The sequence below is a fragment of the Bos taurus genome, chromosome 2 (genome assembly GCF_002263795.3).
Source record: "Bos taurus isolate L1 Dominette 01449 registration number 42190680 breed Hereford chromosome 2, ARS-UCD2.0, whole genome shotgun sequence".
Lineage (NCBI taxonomy): Eukaryota > Metazoa > Chordata > Mammalia > Artiodactyla > Bovidae > Bos > Bos taurus.
The window spans coordinates 1,908,586-1,934,449 of NC_037329.1; the positions used below are offsets into that span (position 1 = coordinate 1,908,586).

The 25,864-nt window shown below is 42.3% G+C and overlaps 1 protein-coding gene across 9 annotated transcripts in view; it reads left to right on the forward strand.

Annotated features, from left to right (window-relative positions):
* Nucleotides 1–11,959: 11,959 nt before the first annotated feature.
* Nucleotides 11,960–25,864, forward strand: part of PLEKHB2 (pleckstrin homology domain containing B2) — a 49,253-nt gene continuing 35,348 nt past the window's right edge. For 4 of the 9 annotated variants that reach the window (XM_059877180.1, XM_059877186.1, XM_059877207.1 and 1 more), the window contains exons 1-2: nucleotides 11,960–12,066; nucleotides 15,747–16,332. In XM_059877180.1, the coding sequence (XP_059733163.1) occupies nucleotides 16,287–16,332 (46 nt within the window). In that variant the 5' untranslated portion in view covers nucleotides 11,960–12,066; nucleotides 15,747–16,286. 9 annotated transcript variants of the gene reach the window in all.

Here is a 25,864-nt window from a genome sequence, read left to right on the forward strand (position 1 = left end):
GATGGGGGACCCTGGTGGCTGCCATCTGTGGGATCACACAGAGTCGGACACGACTGAAGTGACTTAGCAGCAGTAGCATTAATATGTTTGTGTATTGAGTCTATTTTTTTAAACCACTTGTATCTGTCAGGATAGCTAGGAAATGCTGCAGTAACAAGCCCCAGATCTCAAGTGTTTTTACACAATAGAGAAGTTTATTTCTCACTTAAACATCAGATCTGAAGCAAGTGGAATCATCTAAAAAACTATACTAACAATAAGAGCAACCAGTGATTATCAAAATGAGAAAAAAATATAAGGTATCTAAATTAACAATGAATTAGAAAATATGATGGAAGAGAAGATCCATTTTATACAATGTTGATTACTTATAGACAAAATGAAACAATATATAAAAATAACAGTAATACCCAGAAATAAAACTTGCATAATAGTTGTGAAAGGTCTATATGAATAAAATTTAAAATACCCATCAAATCACACCAAAAAATCTCTTAAATACATGGAGAAAAACATATTATTCTTGGATAATTTTTCTAAATTTATGAATTTAATACAATTCCTATCAAACACCAATAATTACTTTTAATTAGGTAAAGTGATTCTGATTTACACATGAAAAGATCAACAAGAAAAATCAAAAGCAAGAGTATCTGGAGAATTCCCTGGCAGTTAGGAGTCAGCTTTCATTGCCCAAGACCCAGGCTCAGTTCCTGACTGGGGAACTAAGATCCTTCAAGCCAAAAAATAAAAGAATATTTGCCAAGAAAACATTGAGGGCAAAGAGTAATAGTAAGGGTGCTACTAGACCTATCGAAATAAGAAAACATATTTAAAAGCCTCAATCAACAAAGCAGTGTGTCACGGATGCATGAATAGACAGATCAATGAAATAGAACATTCAGAAATACACTCAGATTATTTTCAGAAGTGATATCTGATAAAGGTAGCATCTCAAGTCACTGCGAAGAAAGATGGACTATTTAATAAATGGTACTGGGACAGAAACAGCCATCTGAAAAAATATAAAATTGAATTTATAGCTTACCATACCAGAATAAAATCCAAATCAAAAAAGATACAAATGTACAGCAATGGAATTATAAAAGAGCAAGAAATAAAAAATAATTTTTTTTATCTTGGAGTAAAAAAGCCTTTTTTAAAAAATCAAACTTTAAACTTTTTATTTTCTATTTGGGTACAGCCGATTAAAAATGTTGTGGTAGTTTCAGGTGAACAACCAAGGGACTTAGCCTCAAGTATACATGTATCTATTAGGCAGGAAGTTAGACAAAAGCAACAAGGGGAGGCCTGGCTGAAAGGGATGCAAGCTGATCTCTGAACTCCATCTTAGACACACCCAGGAGAGCTCATGCATAGGCTGCAAAATAAACACAGAGATTTTCAACTTCTGCATATGTGTCCTCAGTTCAGTTCAGTTCAGTTGCTCAGTCGTGTCCGACTCTTCGCGACCCCATGAATTGCAGCACACCAGGCCTCCCTGTCCATCACCAACTCCCGGAGTTCACTCAAACTCATGTCCATCGAGTCGGTGATGCCATCCAGCCATCTCATCCTCTGTCCTCCCTTTCTCCTCCCGCCCCCAATCCCTCCCAGCATCAGAGTCTTTTCCAATGAGTCAACTCTTCACATGAGGTGGCCAAAGTACTGGAGTTTCAGCTGTAGCATCATTCCTTCCAAAGAACACCCAGGGCTGATCTCCTTTAGAAAGGACTGGTTGGATGTCCTTGCAGTCCAAGGGACTCTCAAGAGTCCTAGGCACCACAAAATGACCACAAGGGCTTCTCCAAGTAACCTTAGGCAGTTAGGAGCCCAGTAAGGGAGCATGAATATTCTACATCTAATTAAAACAGACTGAATTATGGGACGACATAAACGGCATGCGGCTGCTGCTGCTAAGTCGCTTCAGTCGTGTCCGACTCTGTGCGACCCCGTAGGCGGCAGCCCACCAGGCTCCCCCGTCCCTGGGATTCTCCAGGCAAGAACACTGGAGTGGGTTGCCATTTCCTTCTCCAATGCATGAAAATGAAAAGTGAAAGTGAAGACGCTCAGTCGTATCCGACTCTTAGCAACCCCATGGACCGCAGCCTACCAGGCTCCTCTGTCCATGGGATTCTCCAGGCAAGAGCACTGGAGTGGGTTGCCATTGCCTTCTCCGATAAACAGCATAGTCTACTGTTATATAGCATATGTCCATTTGCATCCCTTTCATTGATTGGAGGTGAGTACAAGCGCTACTTTACACAGGCTATAACCAAAAGGAGAAGACTGGAAGTATGAAAGGAGGAAGCCAAGAGGGATCAACAGGAAGAATGAGGAGGATTCCTTTGGGGTGGGCCTGCTCTCATGTCATTAGAGTGTCTAATAAAAGCTCTGTCTGCTTGAGCTGAACTAAGCTGTAACTTGTCAGTTGTTTTACACCGTTTAGCCCATTGCTCCAAATTTTTGTTGCAATGAGAGAAGAACCCAGGAAGATGGGCCTGGTAGGCTACAGTCCATGGGTTGAAAAAGAGTCAGGCACAATTTAGCAGCTATACAACAACAACAAATCAAGAAAAGTATACAGAAGAAAAATGTTCATTCTACAATTCCACTTCAGGGAGTTTGTCTACAGAGATACTCTCTGAAGTGTAAAATGAAATAGGTTCAAGCTTATTCATTGCAGCTTTTCTAGGAGTAACAAAGTATCTGAAACAACCCCAGTGTTTGTCACAATGGGACTGACTGAATAATTGACTCCATAACTCAAGATAGAAATGAGCAGATTATCTATATACTAAAATGGAAATATCTTCAAGGTAAACTGTTAAATGGACAAAGCTGTCTATCAAAATCTAGACACCTTGGGTAAGAAAAGCTTTGGTTTGACATTTTAAGAACAAGTGAACTAAAAGGGACAGGAATGGGTGAATTTAATTCAGATGCCCATTATATCTATTACTGTGTGCAAGAATCCCTTAGAAGAGATGGAGAAGTTCTCACAGTCAATGAGAGAGTCTGAAATGCAGTACTTGGGTACAACCCCAAAAATGACAGAATGATCTATTTTTTTTCCAAGGCAAACCACTCAACATCACAGTAATCCAAGTCTATGCCGCAACCACTGATGCCAAAGAGGCTAAAGTTGACCAGTTCTATGAAGACATACAACACCTTCTAGAGTTAACAACCGCCCCCCTCCTCAAAAAGATGTAATTTTTGTCATAGGGAATTGGAATGCAAAAGTAGGTAGTCAAGAGACACCTGGAATAACAGGCAAGTTTGGCCTTGGAGTACAAATTGAAACAGGGCAAAGGCTAACAAAGTTTTGTCAAATAACACACTGGTCATAGCAAACACTCATTTCCCACAACCTAAGAGATGACTCTGCATATGTACATAACCACGTGGTCAATACTGAAATCAGGTTGATTATGTTCTTTGCACTGGAAGCCTGAGAAGCTCTCTACAATCAGTAAAAACAAGACCAGGAGATGACTGAGGCTCATATCATGAATTCCTTATTGCAAAATTCAGGCTGAAATTGAAGAAAGCAGGGAGAATCACTGGGCTTCTCAGGTGGCTCAGTGGTAAAGAATCTGCCTGCCAATGTAGGAGACACAGCAGACATGGGTTTGATCCCTGGGTTGGGAAAATCCCTTGGATGAGGAAATGGCAACTCACTCCAATATTCTTGCCTGGGAGGAAATGGCAACTCACTCCAATATTCTTGCCTGGATAATCCCATGGACAGAGGAGCCAGGTAGTCTACAGTCCACAAGGTCACAAATAGTCATACATGACTGAGTGAGCACATGGAAAACCACTAGGCCATTCAAGTATGACCTATTATTAGGTCAATTCCCTATGATTATACACTGGAGGTGACTAATAGATTCAAGGGATTAGATCTGGTAGACAGAGTGCCTGAAGAAATATGGATGGAAGTTTGTAACATTGTACAAGAAAGCTGAAAGTGAAAGTCACTCAGTCGTGTCTGACTTTTTGCGACCCCATGGACTACACAGTCCTTGGAATTCTCCAGGCCAGAATACCGGATTGGGTAGCCATTCCTTTCTGCAGGGGATCTTCCCAACTCAGGGATCAAATCCAGGTCTCCCACATTGGTAGTGACCAAAACCATCCCACAAAAAAAGAAATGCAAAAAGGCAAACTGGTTTGAGGAGGTTTTACAAATAGCTAAGGAAAGAAGAGGAAAAAAAGGCAGGGAGAAAGGGAAAGATATACTCAAATGAATTCAGACTTCCAGAGAAGAGCAAGGGAGATAAAAAGGCCTTCTCAAATGAACAATGCAAAGAGATAGAGGAAAATAATAGAATGGGAAAGACTAGAGATCCTTTCAAGAAAATTGGAGATATCAGGGAACATTTTATGCAAGGATGGGAATGATAAAGGACAGAAAAGGTAAGACCTACTAGAAGCAGTAGAGATTAAGAAGAGGTGGCAAGAATATACAGAACTATACCAAAAAAGGTCTTAATGACCCACATAACCACAATAGTGTGGTCACTCACCTAGAGCCATATATTGTGGAGTGTGAAGTCAAGTAGGCCTTAAGAAGCATTTCTGTGAGCAAATCTAGTGGAGGTGATGGAATTCCAGCTGAGCTATTTCAAATCCTAAGAGATGGTGCTATTAAAGTGCTGCACTCAATATGCCAGCAAATTTGGAAAACTCAGCAGTGGCCACAGGACTGGAAAAGGTCAGTTTTCATTCCAATCCCGAAGGGCAATGCCAAAGAATGTTCAACCTACCATACAATTGCACTTACTTCACATGCTAGCAAGGTTATGCTTAAAATCCTTCAGGCTAGGATTCAGCAGTATGTGAACCAAGAACTCTCAGATGTACAAGCTGGGTTTCGAAGAGGCAGAGGAACCACAGATCAAATTGCCAACATTGATTGGATCATGCAGAAAGCAAAGGAGTTCCAGAAAAACATCTGCTGCTGCTTCATTATCTAGGCTAAAGCCTTTGACTATGTGAATCATAACAACCTGTGGAAAATTCTTAAACAGATGGGAGTACAAGACCACCTTACCTGTCTTCTGAGAAATTGGTATGTGCATTAAGAAGCAAGAGTTAGAACCAGATATGGAATAGTTGACTGGTTCAAAATTGAGGAAGGAGTATGACAAAACTACATATTGTCACCCTGGTTATTTAACTTATATGCAGAGTACATCATGTGAAATGCCAGCAACCCAGCTTGTGATTCAGTGAAGGAATTAAGATTACCAGGAGAAATATCAAGGACCTCAGATATGCGGATGATACCATTCTAATGGCAAAAAGTGAAGAGGAACTAACGAGCCTCATGATGAGGGTGAAAAAGAGTCCCAAAACTGGCTTGAAACTCGACATCAAAAATAACTAATATTATGGCATCCAGCCCCATCACTTCTCAGCAAATAGAAGGGGGAAGAATGGAAGCAATGACAGATTTTATTTTCCTGGGCTCCGTAATTACTGTAGATGGTGACTGCAGCCATGAAATTAAAAGACGCTTGTTCCTTGGAAGGAAAGCTATGACAAACCTAGACAGCATATTAAAAAGCAGCGACATCACTTTGCCAACAAAGTTCTGTCTAGTCAAAACTATGGTTTTCCTTGTAGTCATGTACAAATGTGAGTGTTGGACCATAAACAAGACTGAGTGCTGAAGAATAAATGCTTTTGAATTGTGGTGCTGGAGAAGACTCTTGAGACTCCCCTGGACTGCAAGGAGATCAAACCAGTCAATCCTAAAGAAAATCAACCCTGAATATTCTTTGGAAGGACTGATGCTAAAGCTGAAGCTCCAGTATTTTGGCCATCTGATGTGAAGAGCCAACTCATCAGAAAAGACCCTGATGCTGGGAAAGATTGAAGGCAAAAGGAGAACGGGGTGGCAGAGGATGAGATAGTAAAGTAGCATCACTGACTTGATGGACATGAATTTGAGTAAACTCTGGGAGATAGTGGAGGACAGTAGAACCTGGCGTCTGTGGGGTCATAGTCATATGCAACTTAGCGACTGAACAACAACAACAGAATGTATCACATGTTATACAATTAAAAAGAAATAAAATTTTCATATTTTGCAGAATATAAAATGGTATAATCATTTTGGAAAAAGCTCTGGTCATTTCTTTAGAAAAACACACACCTGTACACCTATCCTATCAGCCAGGAAATTGAAGGTATCCACCAAAGAAAAATGAAAGCATTCTTCCATGAAAAGAGTTGTACAGAAATGTTCATAGCAGCTTTATCGATAACAACCAAAACTTGGGATAAGACAACATAGCACTCCTTAGGAGAACGATGGCTATTCAGGCTCAGTGGTGTGCAGGTTGCTTTCAGTGCTTGCACCATCTCTGGGAATCCAAGAGTATGTTTTCAGGAATTTGGCAAGCCAGACTTTGTTAAACATTGAATTATAGGAACTTGATGTAAAAACAAAAGGAATAATACAATTCAAACTTTTCTAATTACTTTCTTGTTGCCTGTTCCCTAAGGGTTTGGGGAGCTCTGGGCTTTGCCAGGTGGAAACTCTGAGCTATTATATTAATATTTGGCTGTGGGCTCCCTTCCTCTGTCCCTTTCACAGTACTGCCTCTAGAGCCTGAAACGCACCATGGCAGGAATGCAACTCATGGGATAGTAGTGATCAGGGCTTGATTCCTTGCTTTGCTAATTTTATGGATTTATGTACATGATTGAAATAGTATTGTTAATACTATTTATTGTAAATAAAGATGAAGAATTTAAAGGGATAGTATATGTAGGTGTCATATCTTGTATAGCACAAAACTATTCTTCTAATATTCAAAAACTATTACTATCTGATTCAACAAATAAGTTACTTGAAGCTCCAACTAGGAAAGAAGTGATTTATTAGAGTGGGATGCTTGTGAGGCTTACAAGCAGTGGTGTGAGAGGGAGAACTTAGTGGGCTACGATTTTATAATCAAAGGAAAAGTAGGGAGGGAGAAAAACCACCTTCTTCCTCAACCATGAGTAGAAGGACATCAGGTTTCCATCATCAGTTCCTCTTCCAGGTTGGGCAGGAGAGTTTTATTTTCCCTGCATTGTCAAGCCAGGACTGTCATGGCACTATGAAAAAATAATTTCAGGTCTTAGTACAATGAGGGTCTTTCACTTTAAAATGTCAGCTTACCATAAATTATTTTTTATGTACACAGAGAGCATGTGCTAGGGGTCATTAACACTGAGCTCTGTGAGCCGGCTATGGATCTTACCACCATTGTTTTACTGTTTTGGGTCATGTCTCATGCTTCTGATGCATGGTTTTATTGCTAAGCAAGCCTGCTTGGTTTTGTACTTAAGTATACTTGTTTTCTTGAGTAATCATTAACTTACAGGGGTGTCTCATACTTTTTTGTACTTTAATCTCCAAGTGGGATTAACTACTTAATCACCTGCTTTGTCCCTTTAACTCTGTCCCTATCACTTCTATTGAGTATTTCACTAAAAATCTTTTTAAAATTATCACTGAAAATCGATATTTCATTTGTTTTAGTTTGCATTTGTTAGATTCCAGCCAAGAGTCATTTAAAAATATTTGTTATATTTGCATGTTTTCTTATAGGAATGATTTATTCATATGCCCTTTGCCTGTTTTTTTATTGGAGTCAGTGTTTTTTCTTGTCAACTATATGGTGACTGTAGCCATGAAATTAAAAGACGCTTACTCCTTGGAAGGAAAGTTATGACCAATCTAGATAGCATATTCAAAAGCAGAGACATTACTTTGCCAACAAAGGTTCGTCTAATCAAGGCTATGGTTTTTCCTGTGGTCATGTATGGATGTGAGAGTTGGACTGTGAAGAAGGCTGAGCGCCGAAGAATTGATGCTTTTGAACTGTGGTGTTGGAGAAGACTCTTGAGAGTCCCTTGGACTGCAAGGAGATCCAACCAGTCCATTCTGAAGGAGATCAGCCCTGGGCTTTCTTTGGAAGGAATGATGCTAAAGCTGAAACTCCAGTACTTTGGCCACCTCATGCGAAGAGTTGACTCATTGGAAAAGACTCTGATGCTGGGAGGGATTGGGGGCAGGAGGAGAAGGGGACGACAGAGGATGAGATGGCTGGATGGCATCGCTGACTCGATGGACATGAGTCTCGGTGAACTCCGGGAGTTGGTGATGGACAGGGAGGCCTGGCGTGCTGCGATTGATGGGGTCGCAAAGAGTCGAACACGACTGAGTGACTGATCTGATCTGATATTGACAAGAAAATAATTGAGGGTTTAGTAGGAAAATATTGTTTTCTGTTCACTAGCTGGAGGCAACGTTTTTGGAGGCAACATATACCTCTGTTCTGGTTTTGCACGTTGGGATGAACACAGAGATCTATATCTCTTCCTTTCCAAGGCCCTGTTAAGGTAAAAGAAAAGGTATTTTAAAAATTATTTTTCAATATTTATTTATTTATTTGACTGCACTGGGTCTTAGCTGTGGCATGTGGGGTCTAGTTCTCTGACTAGAATCAAACTCAGGCCCCCTGCTTTGGGAGTTCAGAGTCTTAGCCACTGGACCACCAGGGAAGTCCCCCAAAGTTTTTTTTTGGCTGCACTGGGTCTTTGGTCCTGCGTGTGGATTTTTTCTAGTGGGGGCAAGCGGGGGCTGCTCTCTAGTGGCAGTGCGTGGTGCACAAGCTTGTCCGTGCACTGCGTCCCACTGCTGAGGCCCGAGGGCTTTAGTGTGCTGACAGAGGCGCACTGACGGGCTTAGTTGCCTCGCGGCATGTGGAAGCTTCCCTGACCAGAGACCAAACCGGTGTCCCTGCATTAGCAGGTGGCTTCTTAACCACTGGACCACCAGGGAAGTCCCCCAAGAAGGTATTTTTAAAAGTCCCTAATAGTTTCAGAAAACAAGTTAAAGGACACTGTCAGTAAATTGAAAATTTGAGATAACTGATCACAAAAGAAAGCAATTGGGGTTGGAGGCTTCTGATTCAAGATGGCAGATAAAGAACATACTTCTCCATTTCTCCTTAGACTTTTATGAAATAGATGATAAATGTTTAAAAAATAATAGACATCAGAGAAAACTGAAGCATCAGTAGAGGCCCTGGTGCATGCAGTTGGGGAGGGAAGGGCCTCACTTTCAAGTGGATAATTCAAATACGTAGAAAAAGCTGCAACCCAGAGCAGGTGTGATGGGGGCAGAGGGGAAAGGTGGTGAGAAATGAACCTGGAAACAGGAATAGTAACTGCAAGGCTGCCTGTGCCACAGCTGGACCTCATCTGTCTTCCCCATTCTTGTATGATGTTAGTTTCATGTTGATAGTGAGCGAAAACCCAACTGATCTCCTCAGAAGAAATGAACTCAACTGAAGAAAGCCGAGGCTTCTCAGTAGATGTTGAGGGCGAAATAAAGTCAAATCTAAGTGTACAAAAACTTGTTTCCTACCAATAGAGGCAGTTCCAGCACTTCCTCATAGTAGGAGCAAAAGTGTATCAAGTTTGGTGGAAGAGCTTTCTGTTCTGGGTTGGACTTTGCTTTGACTTGCCCCACAGTCAGTTCTCACTAGAACTGTATGTCAATTGGGAGGGATTTGGGGTACTGATGAAAACTGTGAAGCTGGTGAAGTTCCACTGCTCTACCCCAAGTGGTACCTCTGCTTTAGATAGACAGATACTGCGGGGGGCGGGCAGGGGGGACAGTAATCCATAAATAGAAGAGGAGCAGTTGTGATTCATTTAGAACAGGTAAAGGAAGTGGGAAATAAAAGAATGTCTATATGTCTATTACCTCCTGTTGCTTGGAAGATTCTCATTCCAGATTACGTGGGGTGTGGCAGGGAGATGACATTTTACTTCATGTCCTAGTTTTAAATTTTTTAAAATTTATTTTTGGCTGTGCTGGGTTTTCCTTGCTGGTCTCTAGTTTCAGCGATTAGGGGCTACTCTTCTTTGTGGTGTGCGGGTCTCTCACTGTAGTGGCTTCTCACGCTGAGGAGGACTGGCTCTCCGGGCTCGGGTCTCAGTACTTGCAGCTCTCTGGCTCTAGAGCGTGGGCTCTGTGGTTGTGGAGCATGGGCTTCGTTGCCCTGCAGCATGTAGAATCTTCTCAGATGAGCGATCAAACCCGTGTCCCTTGCACTGGCAGGTGGATTCTTAACCACTGGACCACCAGGCAAGTTCCATGTGTTATCTAGACATTCTTTTTTAACCACAAGAACTTATCACTTTCAGTTTCAATATAAAGCAGTACTAGTAATTGGGAAGTGGGGCTAATCAGGTCATAGTTTGGTTTGCTTGAGTTGAGTACCACACAATTATTGGAGCCAAGGAGTCAGGCAACTGATGGAAACAGTTCCAGTGTGGTTCCCTGAAGCACAGCTTTCAGTATTGGCTACATATTCAGTATTGGGAAATGTGTGACTTGAAATGGCAACCCACTCCAGTACCCTTGCCTGGAAAATCTCATGGACAGAGGAGCCTGGTAGGCTACAGTCCATGGGTTCACAAAGAGTTGGACATGACTGAGTGACTTCACTTTCACCCAAGGTTAGCTTTCTCCCTCCTGTACTTTTCTTGTCAGCAAGCTTGGACAGAAAGCCAATTTTACTAAAGCAGAAAACTTACTAACAGGTGTACCTGCTCCACTTCCCAGAACATCTATCTACCTATATCTGGACTCAACTACTACTTTTTCTTGTTAATTTGTTAAAAGTGGTTTTTAAGTTGTTTCACTGATTCATTAAAGAAAATTTCGAAAGTACAGAAAAGCAGGAAGAAGAAATAAGTCATCCGGAGTCCTGTCACTCAAAGACAACATGCTAGTGTATTTTTGGACCCTCCAAATCCAAGCTCTGAAAGACATCTAACACTGAAGGTAGTCAGAGTTAGACGTGCAGCTCTACTGAGACAGTCAGCATGACCCAGGATACTGAAAGAGTATTTCTGTCTCTCAGTTTCCCCTAAGGTAAGGTATTATCTTACATAACCATGGTACAATTGTCAGGACTAAAAATGGCTAATAATTACTGTTAACTAAAATAAGAATTTGGAATTTATGAATTCTTTCACTAACATCTTTTTTTTTTTTTTTTATTCTGTTACAGGATCCCATCCAGCACACTACATTGCATGTGAGTTTCTCAGTCTTTCTTTGTTTTTCACTACTTGAGTTTTGAGGAATACTGGTGAAGCATTTTGTGGAATATCCCTCAAGTGAGATTTGTCTGATGTTCTTCTCATAGTTAGACTAGGGCTATGCTTTTCCGGGGGAGTAAGACTGTAGGAAAAGTGACCTTGTCATTATGTCATATCAAGGGTAAATACTACCAAAAAGACATTGCTGTGTTTGTTAACCTTGATCATGTGGTTGAGTAGTGTTTGACAGGTTTCTTCAGCTTTAAGTAATTTTTCCTTTTGCCAACCCTGGGAGGAAATGACTATGCACAGCTCATGCTCATGGGTGGGTGGGTGGCAATTACTAAATCCTCTGGATGAAGTGTGATTCAATAGAATTCTTCTATAAGGAAGAATTAGCTCCCTTCCCAAATAATATATTTATTTATTTACAGCAGAATAGACTCTGGTATACTTACTTTATATTCTAAATTATAACTGTGCCAGGTTTGGGCACTGGGAGCTCTTGCAGGTTGAGTCCTTTGTCCCTTGACACACCTACACGTATTTTTGAGCATTCCTGACTTACGGCGCTGTGGGATGCTGCAGGCTCAGTCGTACTTTCCCTGCCCCAGTTCTAGAGTCACCGGTATCTCTCAAGAGCCCGGCCCAGCTCCTTTTGCGACAAAGTGGTATTTACAAGCAATGTCAGGGGAGTCTACTGTTCCTTTTCAGTTAAAACTTAAGCCTGACCCTGCCCACGCCGCCCCCATTAATCAGGCTTCTTTGGGCCCCGCCGCACCCCCGCCCTGCCTTGACCCCTGCGCATGCGCGCCGGGGAGGCGTGACGTCTGACGGCGGCCGGGACGCCAGCGTGAGGCCGCCGGTGCAGAGTAACCCGGCAGTGTCCTTTCGCTTCGGACCTGTTTCCGTGCACGGTGGTGGCCGGAGGCTTTCCAGGTGAATATTCGTGTCCGACTTCTGTGACCCAGACCTTCTCAGGCCGGGCCCATCCACCCTGCACCTATCCGAGGAGACCCCAGGCCCGCGCCCTCCGTTCCCCACCCCGGCGGCGGTCCCCCCGGAGCCTCCTTTGGAGAGGCCCATCCGCCCCAGCCCCGCCCGAGCCCTTCCCCTCCCATTCCTTTCTCCTCCGTGTCCCCTTCCTTTCTCCTCCGTGTCACCCTGCTTCTCTGCTTCCCTCCTTCCCCCGGGCCCTCCCAAGCTTGTCCGAGAGCCGCCGCCTTCGCCTCTTCCAATCGGACCCCCCTTCCAGACCGCCGCGCTCCACCCCTCCGATCCTCTGCTGTAGCCGTCCGCCTGGGTCTTCTCCAGAGGAAACCCCCCTCCCTTCGTCCATTTTTCTCTCCTGGAGCCTCCCTTGGAGCTGCGCGGCCGCGCCCCATCCGAGCTGACCCCCCAGCGGCTCCTTCCCTCCCTCTCTAGAGCTTCCCCTGGAGCCGCCCGGCCAGCTGGAGAGCTCCTGCTGCTGCCCCGCTTCCTGCAGGTGCCCCCCGCCGGCCCGCTGCCCATCTGCAGTGTGGGCGCAGAACTCCGGCCCTGCTGTCCCGCCGGCCTAGGGGATTTGGACTCTTTGGTTCTCCTCCCACCCGGAGGTCATCCTCCTTAAGAAGGAATCTGGAATGGCATTGAAGCTTTGCGCTCCCGTGTGGGGCCCTTCTCCGCTTGTTTTCATCTACTCTCGGTTTTGCAGTGTCTTAAGTTTTACGTGCTCCTAGTTGTATTATGTCTTTTTTTTGACAGTTGATTGTCTCACCTTCTAATTACATTAGGAACCTCAAAGCTCAGGGGTTTTCATTTCGCGTCAGAGTAGTGTTTTTTGTTCTTTTAACTCAAAAGTAGAGTAACTTACACAGGAACGTGTTTATAAATGACCGAATAGTAAAATTCCAGGTTTCCAGGGTGAGCGGGGGAAAGGAATGAGGTGAGACGGTCACAGTATCAAAAAAATCTAGGGGGACATGGTTAATTTTGAACCATGTTGGAATTGACTCTTGAGAAGCTTTCGTTTTTTTAAATGTCTTTTCTGAATTGAACCGGGTAGAGCCACTGCCAGAGGGAGCAGCGCTTTTGTCTAAAGGAAGGGAAGTTCCTGGGTCTTGATGGACTTTGACGAGACCAGTTCCTCAAAAGTGCAGGAAGTGACTTGTCTCAGTCACGAGGGGAGAGGGAATTAGGGCCCCGAGCTAATTACGTGTTAACTACTTGTTTGTTTACGACCCTTAATGTTTGTCTGACAAATAATGACCAAAGTACAATAGATGTGTTTATGTGCATATGCAGCAAGACTGCTCCTGCAGCTGATTCTCTTGTGCTCAGCACGTCCCCTGGGCCCAGGAAGTTCTTAACCCTGGGCTGGGTTGGACTGGTCTAATGGTTATTGATAGAAGGTGGTTGCTGGGGAGAGAGCTGGGCAGGTGCTTTGTCTGGTCTTCCCTGTGATTAGTGTTTACTCTTGTGTGGTAGTGATGACTCAACTAATGCCCCGGCCCTTCCCCCCACTGCCCCTCAAATCTCTTGAGAGCAGGAATCAAACATATGTTGCAGGATTATCCTGGCAGGTGAGAGTGTCTGGCACAATATAGGTGGTCAGTAAATGCTTACTGAAGGAGATTGCAGAAAAGAACTCAGAACCTAACGCCGTTTCTTTACTAGCATGTTTTTAACGGTGTTAGCATATTCTGTAAGTAAATAACCTGATAATCTCAGGCACGGAATTTGTGAAATGTATACGTAAGTGGTGTAGAAAGAACAGATACCTTCTTGAGGTAGTCATATTACTTCTTGGGAAAATAGAGGTTTTTCTTGATTCACTCTAGAAGGTTTGCTGTACTTACCAGGATGCTACCCTACATTAATATTTGGGTTCTTTCTCCTGTCCTCTTTTTTGTTTCTTACTGGATGTCTAAAGAAATTAAAGAATTACTTTATTAATGTCAGTAACTACCAAAAACTGCTGAGTAAAATAAACTATTAAAAATGTTACAAAAGGACTTCCTAGTGGTCCAGTGGCTAAGACTCTGCACTCCCAGGGTTGGGGTTCAATCCCTGATCAAAGAACTAGATCCACATGCTGCAACTAAAGATCCTGCGTGCTGGAATAAAAATGAAGATGGAAGATCCTGCATGCCACAGCTAAGACTGGCGCAGCCAAATAAATATTCTTTAAAAAGTTACAAAAAGTGGGCTAGTTGAATCAGTCGTATTTTATTGGCTGTATATTTGCTTCTTAATTTGATCCTGAGGACAGAGTATTGAACTTTCTTGCCTCTTTGTTTTAGTCTGTCTGTCCTTTGGTGAGTGCTTGTATTGGGTTTGTTATTGAAAATTGATTGGTATGTGAAATGGCCAACACCAAATATGAACTGACCTCTGAATGATACTAGATTACCCAATCCTTGTCCCCTGTGTTGTTTTGGAGTCCTTGAAGAACAGTTTTCCTTCCTTTGATAAGGCAGTAATTTTACAGCTAAAATACTAGTTCCTCTGAAAGTGAAAGTGTTAATCACTCAGTCGTGTCCAACTCTTATGGGATCCCATGGATTGTCTCCTCTGTCTGTGGGATTTTCCAGGCAAGAATACTGGAGTGGGTTGCCATTCCCTTCTCAAGGGGATCTTCCCCATCCAGGGTTTCCTACATTGCAGGCAGACTCTTTACCGTCTGAGCTGCCAGGGAAGCCCCTGCTGCTGCTGCTGCTAAGTCACTTCAGTCGTGTCTGACTCTGTGCGACCCCATAGACGGCAGCCCACCAGGCTCCGCCGTCCCTGGGATTCTCCAGGCAAGATCACTGGAGTGGGTTGCCATTTCCTTCTCCAATGCATGAAAGTGAAAAGTGAAAGTGAAGTCGCTCAGTCGTATCCAACTCTTAGCGACCCCATGGACTGCAGCCTACCAGGCTCCTCCGTCCATTGGATTTTCCAGGCAAGAGTACTGGAGTGGGTTGCCATTGCCTTCTCTGAGGGAAGCCCCTAGTAAGTAAATTACCTGATAATCTCAGGGAGTGAATTTGTGAAATGTGTAGGTACAGAAACAACAGATAACACTTTTTAAAAAATTTTGCCCAGCTGTGCGACTGTGGGATATTAGTTCCCCAGCCAGGGATTGAACTGCTCTTGGCAGTGAGAGCTTGGAGTCTTAACCACTGGACTGTGAGGGAAGTCTCCAGATACCACTCTTGAGGTAGTCATATTCCTTGAAAAGGTAGACAGGTAGACCGTGCTAACTAAATGAGCCAGGTAAAGTGGGCTTTTAGTTCAGAACTGTCAGATTCCAAAGGCAATATTCTTTCCGTCTTTTAAATTGGTCCTCTTTAGGATTCAATTATTTTTAAAGTGATTTGAGTTCATATTCAAAGTAACTTGATTTGAGGAATTCCCTGGCAGTCCAGGGACCAGTTAGGGCTGGGTGCTCTCACTGCCCCAAGGTTGTGGGGAGGGCAGGGTGTGTGTTCTGGGTTTGATCTCTAGGTGGGGAACTAAGATCCCATAAGCCAAGAGGTGCACCCCCGAAAAATGAAATGTTGAATATGATTTGTATTTTTAAAACTTTCTGTAGGTTTTATTGGTATGTGAGTAATGTGGCTATTATGCAGCTAGTTTGCTGGTATTCTGTCCTGTAGAACCAACGACACCCGACTCCAGTACTCTTGCCTGGAAAGTCCCATGGATGGAGGAGCCTGGTAGGCTGCAGTCCATGGGGTCATGAAGAGTCGGACATGACTGAGCGACTTCACAGTCACTTTTCATTTTCCTGCATTGGAGAAGAAAATGGCAACCCACTCCAGTGTTCTTGCCTGGAGAATCCCAGGGACGGCGGAGTCTGGTGGGCTGCCGTCTATGGGGTCGCACAGAGTCGGACACGACTGAAGTGACTTAGCAGCAGCAGCAGCAGCAGAACCAACGAGTTTTAGTTTATGCATTAGATCCTACTCCAGGGTATAAATAATAGCTTCCCTGGTGGCTCAGAAGGTAAAGAATCTGCCTGCTGTGCAGGAGACCTGGATTTGAGCCCTGGGTGGGGAAGATCGCCTGGAGAAGAGAATGGTAACCCCCTCCAGTATTCTTTCCTGGAGAATCCCATGGACAGAGGAGCCTGGCAGCCTACAGTCTGTGAAGTCACAAAGAGTTGGACACGATTGAGTGATTAAACGCTTGTGTGCATGTGCACACATACACAAACATACACGGAAAGTGAAATTCAGCAAGGTATGTCAGAAAGCTATTACTGTTTCTTCAGAGACTAATTTAGTTAGGTATTCTGGGAAGGGTTTTTTGGTTTGTTTTTTTTTCCCCTTCCTTTTACTATGTGTTCAAATTTTGACAGCCAGGGGCATCTTAATAAGTCTTCTAAGCCATTTGAGAAGCAGCCTTATGTGCTTCTGTCTTCTAGAATGTTTTCGGCAAATTTTAGGTGGATGGTGGGGAAATAATAGCAAAAATAGTAGAAATAATTGCTGTGGGAGCAGCTACCATTTGTTGGTTTTAGTAACTGTCACGCACTATGCAAGCACAAGCTATTTTACCCAGTTTTCCAAATATCTTATCCAAGTAGATATTAGTATTCTCACAGAAACTAAGGCTTGGAAAAGCTAAGTAACTTGCCCAAGGTGATTTATAAGTGATTGAGCCAGGATTTAAAAGCAGTTCTTATGACTTCAAAGCCTGTACTCTGAAGCATTAGGTTCTATGAATTTTTAAAAGCATATTATCAGAATCATACTTTATGATTTTTGATTCCTAAAAATATAACAAGTTTCTCTCTCCATTTTGAAAACAAAGAACTATTAGAAGGAAGGTTCAGGTAAATGGTGTTCTTTTAGGGATTTTTAAAAAATATATTTAAGAATAATTAAAATTATTGCCTACATGTTCACATTTATCAAAATAATGTATATACATAAATTGAAAATCCAAATAGCACTTTAAACCTAAAAAGGGAGTCAAAAACCCACTCCCTTTCCATCAACTAGAGACAACTAGTTTTTTTAGCTGCCTTTTTTTATATTTGAGATACAATAACATTGCTATTGATTTGGATGTAATCTTTGACTTCCTGCCATGGAAGACTTTTGCCTCCTGTAAACACACTTATTGAGTTTACCAGAGTCTCTTAGATAATGTCAGTTTCTGTCCCTTTCCACTGTCCTCCAATCTGGACTGGTTTCTTTTCTAGGCCTGTGGCACAGTTATCTTCCTGTGACCTTCCTTCACCTTCATCCTGGGCATTTTCTTTCCCTTTGTTCATTATTGGCTCCCTAGTTCCTTTCTCATTATGGTGGAATACATTCTTCACTAGCTTCTGGAAACAGAGTCCGGTGCGTGGAAGGTAAATCTTAAGTCTTTGAGCATGTGTGTAAATGTCCTTATTTTATCTATTTGATTAATAATTTGGTATGGAATTCTGGCTTGAAAATAATTTTCTCTCAGCATTTTGAAGATACTAATTCATTGCCTTCCAGCTTCCAATATTGTTGATAAAAATGCCCTTATGCTTTGTTTATCCTTTATGTGACTCTGCCGCGCCTACCCGCCCCCAGAGGTTTTAAGTTCTATTTTTTGTCTGTAGAGTCTGCAATTTCAATTAAACCTTACTGAGGATCTTTTAAAATTCATCTTGCTGGACACTCAGTGAAGCTTTTGTGTCTAGAAATGCATTGTCATCTTCTGGAAAATGTTGTATAGTGTTTTTTCTACTTTTTTCTGGGGTTCATTTATGAAACTGTCCTGTAAGCAGAATGCTTTATATCCAGGGTTATCCTTTATTTATTTTTCATTTCTTGGCCTTCCCCCCCACCCCCCCTTCAGAGAGAGTTCTTCCATCATGATCTTTTATGCTCTTGTATTTTAGATTTGATTAATCATTTTAAACTGAGAGCTCTGAGTATTTCTATTTTAGAACATTTTGTTTTTTTGCTACAATATTGTGTGTCATTTCTCTGATAACAGTATTAGGTTGGTGCAAATGTAGTTGTGGTTTCAGACGATGAATTTTAAATCATTATAACTAGGCTCAAATACATCTTTATTAATCAAAATAGAAACCATTGCAATCAGCACATTTTTGTCAATGAAAAATAAGTTTGTTCATTCCTGTGGCATAAAAATCCATGCTTCAGGATTCGATGAACTCTTGGAAAGCATTTTCTGCCTTCTCCTGGTTGTGGAAGCGTTTTCCCTGCAAAAAACTGTTGAGATGCATGAAGAATGATGGTTGGCAAGAGGTCGGGTGAATATGGCATAAGGGGCAAAACTTTGTAGCCCAGTTCATTCAATTTTTGAAGCATTGGTTGTGTGACATGCAGCTGGGTGTTGTCATGAAGAGTTGGGCCCTTTCTGTTGACCACTGTGGGACAGTTCAGTGCACCTCACCAATTTGCTTAGTATACTTCTCAGATGTAATGGTTTCGCCAGAATTCAGATAGCTGTAGTGGATCATACTGGCAGCAGATTGCCAAACAGTGACCATGACTTTTTTTGGTGTAAGTTTGGCTTTGGGTGTGCTTTGAAACTGCTTCTCGGTCCACCAACTGAGCTGGTCTTCACCAGTTGTATAAAATCCACTTTTTGTCACATGTCACAATCAGGTTGTGAAATTGTTGCTGTGTACAGTAAGAGAAGACAAACACTTCAAATCAACTTTTTTTTTTGATTTGCGGTCAGCTTATGAGGCACGCACTTATCGAGCTTTTTTACCTTTCCATTTTGCTTCAAATGCCTAATGACCATAGAGTGGTTGATGTTGAGTTCTTTGGCTACTTATTCTGTAGTTTTAAGAGGATCAGCTTCAGTAATGGCTCGCAGTTGGTCATTATCAACTTCTCATGGCTAGCCACTGCATTCCTCATCTTCAAGACTCTCATCTCTTTTGCAAAGTTTCTTGAACCAGCATTGCACTGTATATTCATTAGCAGTTCCTGGGCCAGATGGGTTGTTGATGTTTTGAGTTGTCTCCACAGTTTTTATGACCTATTTTGAACTCGAGAAAGAAAAATAGCTCAAATTTGCTTTTTGTCTAACATCATTTCCATGGTCTAAAATAAATATAAAATAAACAGCAAGTAATGGTGATTGCAGCCATGAAATTAAAAGATACTTACTCCTTGGAAGGAAAGTTATGACCAACCTAGATAGCATATTCAGAAGCAGAGACATTACTTTGCCAACAAAGGTCCATCTAGTCAAGGCTATGGTTTTTCCAGTAGTCATGTATGGATGTGAGAGTTGGACTGTGAAGAAGGCTGAGCACGGAAGAATTGATGCTTTTGAACTGTGGTGCTGGAGAAGACTCTTGCAAGTCCCTTGGACTGAAAGGAGATCCAACCAGTCCATCCTAAAGGAGATCAGTCCTGGGTGTTCTTTGGAAGGAATGATGCTAAAGCTGAAACTCCAGTACTTTGGCCACCTCATGTGAAGAGTTGACTCATTGGAAAAGACTCTGATGCTGGGAGGGATTGGGGGCAGGAGGAGAAGGGGACGACAGAGGATGAGATGGCTGGATGGTATCACCAACTCGATGGACGTGAGTCTGAGTAAACTCTGGGAGTTGGTAATGGACAGGGAAGCCTGGCGTGCTGCGATTGATGGGGTCGCAAAGAGTCGGACACAACTGAGCGACTGAACTGAATAAGTCATTAGCCAAAAAACATAAATTGAGAAATGCACATTAAGATGATGTATAACATAACCATTTTATTTAAGAATGTATTTCAATATCAAATGGCAAAGTTCAACAGTGAAAAACTGCAGTTACTTTTTCAAAAACCTAATAACTTTCTTAAAAGTTTTCCTTTGCTCCCTGCAGTTGTTTCTAATTCTTGTGAAGTTTCAGGTTTTTTTTTTTTTTTTAATCTTACATTTTTTAGTCTCTTATCTCGAGGCTTTCTCAGATGCCTGAACATATGTGCTGTGCTCAGACTCTCAGTCAGATCCTACTCTCTGTAGCCGTATTGATGGTAGCCCACCAGGCACCTCTGTTCAAAAGATTCTCCTGGCAAGAATACTGGAGTAGGGTGCCACTCCAGGTGATATTCCTACTCCAGAGTGTCTTTCCAACCCAGGGATCAAACCTGTGTCTCTGATATCTCCTGCGTTGGCAGGTGGATTCTTTACCACTGGCACTACCTAAGAATCCTGAACATACATGCTGTTTCTACTTAAGATGTTAAAAATACTGACTGGAAGTTTGTATGTTTGTTTAAAGTTTACTACTTGGTGAGCTTTCTTCTAGGGTTTTAGGCAGAGATCAGTTGTTTTATAGAAAAAAAAAAAATTTATCAGTATTAATGAGCCTTGGGCTGTGGCCTTTGCCCACACCTGAAGAGTCTGGGAGTTAAGTAAAGGAAGAGAAGAAGAAGTTCAGGATGTTCACTTACTCTGTTACTCCTCTAAGTGTGGCATCTCACTTCCACTCTGAGCTATCCCTGATGTCACCAAGAGTAGATAAATCCTCTGTGTTTCAGCCTTTCCAGAAGGGAAATCCTCAGGATTGGGGAGGATAGTAGCCTGGATGTGTCAGAGGGCTTAGTGACTCTTCTTAAAGACTTTCAGTAAATTCTGATAATCTCCCCCACCTTTAGAATTATCTCATACTTCTAAACCCTGAATCTTCACAGTGTTCTGTGACTAGGGTTGGCTTGCTATGTTTTGATTGTTAGCACATGAAAAGCAGAGAAAGCTAAATTTTATATTTATTAGTTACTACTTGTTCATTTACTTTAGACCCTTCATAATGTTCTTAGCAACTCATCTGCTTTTGTTTCTGTTGCCATTCTGTTGCCTTTGTGGATTTATGCAACTAAAATTCACTTCCTGAGAAAGCAGATTAGGTGTTTAATTTGTCATTAATGTTGAAAATAGCAAAGCAGTCACCAGGAGGGGTGATCTTTACATTATTAATAGATCGTTTGTCTTGGATTCTCATTTTAATGTCACTGTTGGGTTTTCTCTCTTTGAGAGTAATTCTCAATGTGAATTGTTTAGTGCCAAGAAATGTGGATTTCTAGAAATATGTAATATTTCTAAATACTGTAGATGAAAAAATGGGAAGATGGATATTTAAAGTCTGCCTTTTTTTCTTTTTCCCTTCTGAGCACTGAGTTATCCTATCCTAGGTAACCTCAAGGCAGGGCAGGCTAGCAGGATCCAGGACCAGGAATTGGTCTAGGCTGATGATAAACCTGTTTTGGGCAGTGGCATGTGAAGGCTCTACAAGGCTGAGGGCAAGTAGGCTGAGTGATGGGCAGTATCCCTCCTCCTCCGCTCTGTGATCAGGGCTCAGGATATCCTGGAGGAGCTTGGCAGGGGACAGACTGTAGATAAAAAGATGTAGCTGTGGTCCAGCATTGGTAAGGTGGGTCATTTAGGAGCAGAAGAGGCAGCTGCTCTTGTTTATGTACTTGTTCCCCTTGTGGTCTCTTTTTTTGTGGCCCATTGTTGGGGTCTGTGTTGTGTTACGTCTCACTTACGGGTTGGGAGCCAGAGGCTGAGGATTCCCCTGCTAATGAGGCAATAGCTCCAGGTAGTCGTGTGATATCCAACGTGGTACCTGACAGAAGAGGCTAGCAGACACAGAGGAAGCACGCCTCTTTAATGGAGATAAAGAGCTTGCTTTTTAAGTTTTTGGATGGTTTGTAGCCTGTTGCTACAATCTTCTCTGCTGCCTGTGTTTCAGTACATGTGAGTCCTTAACTCAGAACTCTAGACTTTTTGTCTTAAAAAAGAAATTCTAACATCTTAGACTGTAAATAACAAATATCTCTTACTGTTAATGCTGTAACTTTGAGTTATTTAGTAAGGGGAAGGAGTTACACAAATCAACTTGTTTGACCTGTTTTTTTTTAACCACCACCCCCTTCATTGTGAAATTGAAGTCACAGTGTATGTTTTCTCAAGCACATTCTACAGTGATGTGGCTGTATGGTTTTAATCATTTTTATACTTAGGATGCCTTTTAGCCTCAGTTGGTTCTAATGAACTGTAATTACTGTTTTCACATTGGCACTTGTGTTGTCACAGTTTGGCCATTAAATACCCTTTCTTTAGCTGGTTGACTTCTTTTCTTGAGAGCACCTTTGTTTTTTTGACAATAAGACATCTTAGGCACATCTTGAGATATCTTGTCCCTGAATTGTAACCAGCTCATTTTCAAGGAATACAGGGCTCCTTTTAGAGGAGACCAGTATTAGAGATAAATATCTGGGCATGTAAGATTGTTCCATATAAGGACTAAGGGTAGACAGGATGATACCAGATAAGAAGCTACCTGAGTCTGCAGAACAATTACCCTTTTTCAAAAAGTCATGAGTTTCTGTTGCTAATTTCAGTTTAAGTTTCTCTCTACCTTGTAATAATCTACCTTTCCCTTTCTTCATTAGTTTTGAACTATTTAGCCATGCCAGAGGTACATTTATAATGCTGTCCTACCTATGTAGAAGTTTTTTTTTTTTTTTTTCCGTTTTATTCCTGTTTTAAATCTTGCCTCAAGTGGTCTGAAATTGATTTCCAAGTTGGGTTTTCAGTTTTCTCTTGTTGACATCCCCTTGAGTCACATCTACCTGAAAAGTGAAAGAACCCCAGCCTCACGCCCAAGCAAATGCCAAAGAAAACGTAGGCAGGATATCTGGCAACTCAAATATTGATGCATACAGTTAGTAAATAACTGGAAAGTTCTCGATCCTTAAGGAACTCTCTTTTTAAGTCTTTATCTTCCTGGATGCTAGTGGATCCAGGATGTGAATGGTCAGTTCTGGATTAATCTGGATATTAATTTTCAGTTCAGTTCAGTCACTCAGTTGTGTCCGACTCTTTGCGACCCTGTGGACTGCAGCATGCCAGGCTTCCCTGTCCATCACCAACCCCTGGAGCTTGCTCAAACTTGGGGTGTTAATCTTACAGGCACATAAAGTTGTTGGTCTCGGATTCTTGAAGACCCGTGAATAAATGAAGCTGCTGTTAATTTCAGTGTTAGACTGAGCTGCCATTTTGGCCAGTATGAATGTCAACAAATTGACATTTTGTTGCCAAAGGAATATCAATCACTAGAGATTTTAAAAAATTTGCCACAGAAGTTTGGGAAACTCCTTCCTATTGCTCCACAGTTTTACACTGTTCGCTTGGTTCCACATCCACCAGCAAAGTTGTGTGGCGGCATTTCAGTCAGGTTTTATGTATGTGTTGTAAACTAGGTGGCTCCCAGTACCTACAGGCAATTTTTGGCCTAATCCCAACTGTTTTCCTTTTCACATGAAAAGGAAAATAAATGAGTTTCTGTTAATGATTGTAGGAAGTTTTAGTATAAATATCCAGAATTTGCCATGAGTGAATACCCTTCAGTTTTATGTTTTGGGGTAATAATACCACTGCAGAGATGTGATGGCATCTATAACATCCATCCCCTGTCTTTTTAACTTTTAACAAGTTTAATCTTTTTCTTCCATTAGAGTGTCAACTAACTTAAAAGCTGGGCTTTTGGCTTGGTCACTGCTTTATCCTTAGTGTCTGCTGCAAGGCTGGGCACACATCAGATGTTCAAAGAATATTTGTTGAATGAAAATATAATAGTATTATTTCTCTGCCTCAAATCCTTTTGGAAGTAAATGATAGTTTTAGGGACATTACAGGCCCCCCGTAACATTCTTTTGGCACCAGGGACTGTTTTCGTGGAGTAGGGGCCAGTGGGCTGTGGGTAGCAGGCTCTGCTTGTCTGCCACCCACCTCCTGCTGTGTCACGGACCACACCAGTCTGCTTCCTGGGGGTTGGGTACCCTTATTATAGGCTGCAAGTTGCAGAAAACTAGTTCAACTCGGTTTAAGTAATGACGAAACCCATCATTTTGCTTAATGGAAAACCTTGCATTAGCGGGAATTTTCCTGGTCGGGTGAGTCAGTGGCTCAGCAGTTAGCACTGCCTTCTCAACAGTCAGCTGCCTCAGGCGTGTACCCTCACCATCAGCAGCAGTAAGCAGCACGCACATCCTCTGGGAGAAAGAAGAGACTGTACATCTAGTTCATCTGGGACTGTATGTTTTGAGTACCTAAATGTGGGAAAGATGAAAAAACATCTTTTCTTTCTTGGTGAGGACAAACAGCATGAATTGGCAAAAACTTCAGGGAGACTAAGAACATTCATTTTGAAGATGCTGAAATGTAGGATGACTCGTGAGCCGTACTTGGGCGTGGGAAACATTAAACGAGGGAGAACTCAGTTGTCCTTTTGAGGTGGCTACTTGGGCTTGTGCTCCGTTTTGCCAAACTTCCAAAACTTCTGTGTCTTAAGAGAATACCTAAAAATGCTAAAGTAGAAAACAAAAGTAGCTCATAATTTTAGCCTCCAAATAGTATCTGTTGATGTGTTCAGTCCCTGGCCTGGAAAGATCCCACGTGCCACGGGGAGCTCAAGCCTGTGTACCACGACTACTGAGGCCATGCTCTGAGCCCACAGGCTGCAACTACGGGGCCTGTGTGCCAGGAGCGCTGCAGCAGGCACGCCCCAGAACCCGTGCTCCTCGAGAGGACGGTAGCCCCTGCTCACCACACGCAGAGAAAACACTCAGGCAGCAGTGAACCCAGTGCAGCCAAGAATTAAACAGATAAATAAATAAAATGATACATTTGCAAGTTGTTTTTAAAAACTTAAATATTACAGAAAGTTGTAATAGGGCTGAGTATTCACCCTCTTTTCTGACACTCAGCATTGCTTCATTCCTCTCCTCAGAGGTGCACATTATTAACAGTTTTATGATACCTTCCAGAAGACAGTTGTGCTGGTTGATATCAGCTCTGTGTGTTCATTAGCACACACTGTTCTGCTTCAGTCCTTTTCACATCTGTATGATTATCTGCCGTGTGTGGAGGGGCCTCTGGTTGGGGATAGTGTTAGGCATATGTGGGTGAAACTGCATGTGTGTATCAAGGAGGCATATTCCTAGGAATGGTGAGGTTGCTAGGTCAGAGTGTATGAATCTTTAAAATTTGGATGGATATTGTCAAATTCTCCTCCCAGAAGATTACAGCAGTTTTCATTCCTGCCCTTATGCTTTCTCCTTTCTGGGGCCCTATAATAGGTAATGTTGTTAACTTGTGATTTGAATTTTGTTATTTGAATTGAGAGAGAAATGGAGTAGCTTATGAGTTTTTTGCCCATTCATGTTTCTTTTTCTCTGAACTGCCAAATAATTGCTGTTTCTGTTGTAAGTCGACTTTGTAAGTGAAGGAAAGTAACTCACTGCTGCCATGTATATGGTTGTAAAATGTATTTTTCTTAGTTTTTTATTGGTCTTCTTTACTGTTGCCACTCACATTTTTATTTTTATGGAGTTAAAGTTATTAGACTTTTTTTTTTTTTTTTTGTGAGTTCTGCTCTTTTTTTGTTCTGCTTTGACCTGGCCACTCACCTGCTGACACCCATGCACGCCCAACTGTAACTGGGCTATGTAAAGTCATTAGGGCACACCCAGAGAAGGCAGTGGCAACCCACTCCAGTATTCTTGCTTGGAAAATCCCCTGGACGGAGGAGCCTGGTGGGCTGCAGTCCATGGGGTCGCTAAGAGTAGGGGACAACTGAGCGACTTCACTTTCACGCATTGGAGAAGGGGCTGGCAACCCATTCCAGTGTTCTTGCCTGAAGAATTAACCCACTCCAGTGTTCTTGCCTGGAGAATCCCAGGGACAGAAGAGCCTAGTGGGCTGCTGTCTATGGGGTCGCACAGAGTTGGACACGACTGAAGTGACTTAGCAGCAG